A 6,294-nucleotide genomic window follows, 5' to 3' on the forward strand; every position below is an offset into this window, starting at 1 on the left:
CTTGCTGAATACATATATTGTGGATTGGCTTTGTTCTTGAAATATTGATTTTGTTTCGGAGGAAGCGTTTCACTCCAATAACTTTCCAGTTGAAACATGTAGCCTTTTTTGATCGTGGAACAGAGAAGGCAAACCTCGCCTGGCTACAGCTATATATATTCATAAGGTTTTTCTCAAAGAAAAAACTCAAAGAAGTGATATCGTAATTATGTCAGTGAAATACAATTGTATATCATTCCATTATTTTGTTGACAAACCCGGAAGCTTACCGAAGGGATGAGCTCCGTCAGATGAAACAAGAAACAGCCTCTGTTCAGCGTACCAGCATATAGATTCGATTGACCTTTCTTTGTGTTTTCCTTCGTCAAAACCCCTTTTAAGTACTATCCAGTTCAAGCGCTGTAAATGAACGATGTGGTCATGTTGCGAGACCTACAAACAATCTGAAAAAATCAGGTCCTAAAAAGGAGGGTGACTTAAAATGGAAGTAAATATACAAACGTTGTAAGAATGTTAAAGAAAACGGGGTCTTAACAGGGGGGAAATCTTAAATCGGGGGTGTCTTAAGACGGAGAAGTCTTAAATCGGGGGTGTCTTAAGACGGGGAAGTCTTAAATCGGGGGTGTCTTCAGACGGGGAAGTCTTAAATCGGGGGTGTCTTAAGACGGGGAAGTCTTAAATCGGGGGTGTCTTAAGACGGGGAAGTCTTAAATCGGGGGGGTCTTAAGACGGGGAAGTCTTAAATCGGGGGTGTCTTAAGACGGGGAAGTCTTAAATCGGGGGTGTCTTAAGACGGGGAAGTCTTAAATCGGGGGTGTCTTAAGACGGGGAAGTCTTAAATCGGGGGGGTCTTAAGACGGGGAAGTCTTAAATCGGGGGTGTCTTAAGACGGGGAAGTCTTAAATCGGGGGTGTCTTAAGACGGGGAAGTCTTAAATCGGGGGGGTCTTAAGACGGGGAAGTCTTAAATCGGTGGTGTCTTTAGACGGGGAAGTCTTAAATCGGGGGTGTCTTAAGACGGGGAAGTCTTAAATCGGGGGTGTCTTAAGACGGGGAAGTCTTAAATCGGGGGTGTCTTAAGACGGGGGTCCCACTGTGGTGTTTTAGCCTGCTCTTTTCCTTGCGGCAGAGAAATATTATGCAGTCGTTTATATTGGTCGCCAGCTGTCGGTCGTTTTGTGTGTGGCCTGGGGCGAGTATCGATTGTGGTTATTGTGCTCCCTTCGCTCGTCAGTCGGTTTTGTGTCATGATAGTTGTGCGCTGCATTTCTTCAGGTTTTTTTTAGGGGTGGAGGTTTGTGTGTGTCTGTGTGTGTGTGGGGCGGGGGGGTGGGGGGCGAGTGGAGAGGTGGGGGGGGGGGGGGGGGGCGAATCATTGTGACGCATGTGCGTAAATCCATTGATACGGTTATCACTTGTTTGATGTGAAAGCTGGGGGAATGAAAGAGAGGGAAGAGAGCTATGGGTGGGGAAGTGGGGGTACAGTGTGTGTGTGTGTGTGTGTGTGTGTGTGTGTGTGTGTGTGTGTGTGTGTGTGCGTGTGTGCGTATGTGTGTATGTGTGTGTGTGTGTGTGTGTGTGTGCGTGCGTGAGCTGGTGCGTGCACGCGCGCGCGCGTGTGTGTGTGTGTGTGTGCGTGTGTGTGTGTGTGTGTGTGTGTGTGTGTGTGTGTGCGTGTGTGTGTGTGTTTGTAAATATTGGAGCGCCCTTCTGACTGTCTGTCTTTGTGTCTGTCTGTCTGTGGTTGTGCCTTTACGAGCTTGTGTGTTGTTTTTCCTATATGAATGAGCTCGCGTATGCCCCGTATTTGCCATTTAATCCAATTTTCTTTAAACCGTGTGTCATATTACTGACAAATTATGCATCAGTTGTCATATAACTGATTTTGCGTGTCATAACACATGCGTCAGTTATCATTGAACAACAAACCAACCAGCCATATTCACAATTTATTGTCATAACTGTCACTGATGTGAATGCGTGATATATTGTGTAAAGAAATTCCATCTCACACGACAGAAATTAATATGTAAAGCGCATTGAGCATATATATGATTATGCGCTTTATCAAATGTCCATTATTATTATTATTATTATTACTAATTCTGCGTGAGTTGTCATAAAACTGAAAATGTGTTACTTGTCATTAGTAGTTTAGCTTAAGTTGTCATAAAACAAGACAAGTCTCATCTAAGCGTCGTGTTTCTCACAGTTTCACTCGCATTTAAAACTTATACAAAATGCGAACATTATCATAAAACTGATAACGCGTAGGCTATTTTGTCATAAAACATACGACATTTGTCACACAAAAAGTCCAATCATGAGTCTTTTTAATAAAACTGCGTATTTTACTTATGCATCAAGTGTCATCATATTGACTAATGAATGAGTCGTCAAATACATTCTGCGTTAAATCGTCATAAAACTGATGATGTGTATTATATTATAAAACGTATGACAGTTCCAATCATGAGTCTTTTGTCATAAAACTGCGTATTTATGTATGCATCAGGTGTCATCAACCGACTAATTAATTAATCGTCTTTTTTGTTGCAGCCAACGAGAAGATCAAGGACATTAAACAGAAGCCCAAGAACTCAGCACAGATGGTGAGTCGTGATCAACGCTCTCCACTAATTGCTGGGAATTAGTGCTGGCCTAGCCATCAATTAGGGCGTCTCCCTCGCTCATTGGCTGGCGGGTTTGACCTCGCTAGTATTGATTATTTTGACAGAAAGATCAGACTCCCAGCTGGCAGTAACCGGTGGTTTGATCCAGAATTCATGGCAATTGAAAGCTATTTTTGTACAGCTTAACTTTAAACAGGGCTTGTTGGATTGATCGTCTTGTCTGTGTAGCTGTTGTAGTTACTGAGTCTGTTGAATGTGTTTTGTTGGTTCTTTGCTTTTTCAGAGGGGTGGTAATAGAGAGAGAGAGAGAGAGAAAGAGAGAGAGAGAGAGAGAGAGAGAGAGACAGACAGACAGACAGACAGAGACAGAGAGCGACAGAGAGAGACAGAGACAAAAACAGAGACAGAGACGGAGAGAGACAAAATAGAGAAGAAGAAGAAGAAGAAGAAGAAGAAGAAGAAGAAGAAGAAGAAGAAGAAGAAGAAGAAGAAGAAGAAGAAGAAGAAGAAGAAGAAGAAGAAGAAGAAAGAAATAAAGAAAAAATCTCTTGAGAGCAGTCGAATAAAGACTGAAGAAAAGAAAAAAATTGAGACAAGACATTTAAAAGTGCAATTACAAAATAAGAACAGTTTGAAAAACATGTAAGGACGGGATTCAATTTCGTGTTCAAAAATAAGATTACATTAATAAAATAAATGAATAAATCAACGAACAAACGGGGACACTTTCAGTCATCTCAGTGTTCTTTCCCCCCGTTTTGCTTTCTAAATCATACCCACTTTATAACATCGCTGTAAAATCTTCTCATATAAAAAAAAACAAAACATTCTTCATTATTTTCAGTTTTATTTTTCATTCTCCGGTTTGGCAGCAAAGCGCTTTCCGCCCAGATTACTTCCAAATTTCAAAACAGGAAATTTATAGGATTTTTTTGCTAGCCCTCTTATTTTCTGTTCTTCAAGTTCTCTCCCTTAGATTACTGAGAGGGAGCGTTTACCAGTGACGTGAACGTGTGTTTAACATTCTGGACGCTTTCTTGGTCAGAACCAGAACGGAACTCCACAAGAACTTTTGAGAGGCAGAGTAAAAACTGCGAGTCAGTATGATTAAAATAGCTCTCTCTGCAATAATCATGCGTGCACACATTTTTTTTAATCCATAAAAATGTTTTTTGTGGGTGTTTGTGTGTGTGTGTGTGTGCTAAGCTGTTATGGAATAAACAGCAGCGACAAACTCGAAGGAGATGAGCAATCAGGAGATTTCATTGTTATAGAACTCCTGTGGTTTTATATTGTGCACTGCATCACCTTATTTATATCTTGAGCGTATTTTCTCTGTCCTTTTTCTCTTTCTTTTTGTGGTCTTTGTGATTCGCTTTTTTTGTAAAAACATGTCACAGTGACATAGTTACACACACACACACACCAACGCACATACGCACGCACGCACGCACGCACGCACGCACGCACGCACGCATACACGACCGCTTACGCACGCTCACAGTATAATCGGGCCCTGGATGGATTTTTACCTTTCAATTTGATAACAAGCGTTGGTGTTTATCACAGCAAAGGTATAGACGTTGGTTAGTTTGTTGTACATGTACGACCTAGAGTAAGCGTAAGAGTGTGCATACATATAAGAAACAAACAGACCCTTGGCCGCGCCGGTGAGTCTGATAACCATTAACACTTTCTACTTGAGCTATGTTGACCAATTTTTTGTTGCCGAGACCAGGTGTGCTGCAGCAGGTCACTCAGAATTGTAGGAACTGTGTTGTAACTGTGTATCAACACGCTGGAATGCAGGCGCTAGATCGACGTTACAAGAAGCGACTGAAGCTAACGGTCTGAGCGGATATATATCCGTACCTGGTCAGATAGAGCCATATGATTGGGTACGGATATATCCGTACCTGGGAGACAATGAGTTAAGTGATTAGTGATACTACATGTATTGTTTATCTGATACCGTTGTCTGTTTGTCTGTGTGCAGGTGGAAAACATCAACACTTGTCTTACCTTCCTGGCTGCACTGGGCGTCAGCGTGGATGGCGTCAGTGCAAAAGGTAAACAGTCTTTGTCTGTGTGTTTGTATGTCTATCCACGTGTCTGTCTGTGTGTTCGTGCACAAGTATACACATGTTTCACCTTCCTTCCTACCCTCGGCGTTAGTGTGGATGGCATTGTACTAAAAGTATACACTGTATCTCTAGCCTACCTGTGTGTTTGCCTGTTTGTCCGTCAACCCGTCCGTCGGTCTGTCCGTATCCAGGTGGAATATATCAAAATCCGTCCCCCCCCCCCTTCACCGCTATACTACGAATCAGCTTGGAGGGCGTCAGTGCTAAAGGCACACTCTCTCTCACCTGACTGATCACACCTGTCTGCCAGACTGTCTTTCTTTCTTTCTGTCGGTCTGTTGGTCTGTTTGTCTGTCTGTCTGCCTGTCTGTCTGTCTGTCTGTCTGATTGTTTGTCGGTCTGTTCGTCTGACGGTTTGTCTGTCTGTCGGTCTGTTCGTCTGACGGTTTGTCTGTCTGTCGGTCTGCCTGTCTGTCTGTCTGTCTGTCTGTCTGTCTGTCTATCTGTTTGTGGTTCCATGCAGTGGCAACATTATTAACAGTTTCCCACCTGACAACGAAATGGGACGACCGTTTACCACCCTCCCTTTCTGTCTGTCACTCTGTCTACCTGTCTGTCTGTGTGTGTGTCTACATGTCTGTCTGTGTGTGTGTCTACCTGTCTGTCTGTGTGTGTGTACCTGTCAGCCTGTGGTTCCAGTGGTAAAGGCTGAGCAGGTTAAATGATAATTATAATGTGTAGGATACTCACGAGTTAGCTTTGTGTTTGAATATCACGCCTTCCTTTCGTCGGTGCCACAAAGACGGGACTGCGGCATTTTGTCCAGTGTGAAAACTAGTCTGCAGAGTGTATGTTGCGTCCGTTCAAAGGCACATTTTTTCATGAAAACAGTTCGGTTCACCATCTTAGATCTGGCCAGGCTTTAACATGGGATGAGACCACCCCTCCACTTGGACAAATACCTAACATCAACACCCTGGTCACCCGCTGTGCCTGGTGATTTTGGGATTTCTCAAATTCATAAAAAAAAGGCGCCACTGTGCACAGAGAACACCCAGGCTGTTCAAGTTTGGTATGTGACCAAGTGGAGGGCTGGTCTTATCCCATGTTAAAGCCTGGCCAAGATGGTGAACTTAACTGTTTTCATGAAAAAAATGTGCCTTTGAACGGATGCAACATACACTCTGCAGACTAGTTTTCACACTGGAAGAAATGCTGCAGTCCCGTCTTTGTGGCACCAACGAAAGAAAGTCGTGACATTCAATCACAAAGCTAAATCGTGAGTATCCTACACATTATAATTATCATTTAACCTGCTCAGCGAGATAGTGCTGAATTATTATTTGGCTATTTTGGGAATGATTCAATTTAGTTTTCTTGCTCGGTTTACATGGTGTGGTCTCCGTGAAGAAAGATGGTGAGCCGAGAAGGAGTGTGCCTTTAAATGTCTTATTTTTTTACCCTGGTTATATACAGCAACCTTCCTGCAGCAGTATATCCTGTCCATTTATATCGCAAAGCTGAGTACAGTTCTGTCTGTGTTCTGCTGTTGACTTCCCACACAACTAAACGTCAATT

General features: G+C 43.0%; 1 protein-coding gene across 1 annotated transcript in view; it reads left to right on the plus strand.

The window, feature by feature from the left end:
* Positions 1-4,701, plus strand: part of LOC138957452 (neuron navigator 2-like) — a gene marked incomplete at its 3' end in the record, with an annotated part of 6,696 nt that extends 1,995 nt beyond the window's left edge. Inside the window, 2 exon segments of the mRNA XM_070328575.1 lie at positions 2,559-2,611; positions 4,629-4,701. Coding sequence (XP_070184676.1) covers positions 2,559-2,611; positions 4,629-4,701 — 126 coding nt within the window.
* Positions 4,702-6,294: the final 1,593 nt, after the last annotated feature.

The sequence above is a fragment of the Littorina saxatilis genome, unplaced genomic scaffold, assembly GCF_037325665.1.
Source record: "Littorina saxatilis isolate snail1 unplaced genomic scaffold, US_GU_Lsax_2.0 scaffold_2218, whole genome shotgun sequence".
NCBI classification, from domain to species: Eukaryota; Metazoa; Mollusca; class Gastropoda; order Littorinimorpha; family Littorinidae; genus Littorina; species Littorina saxatilis.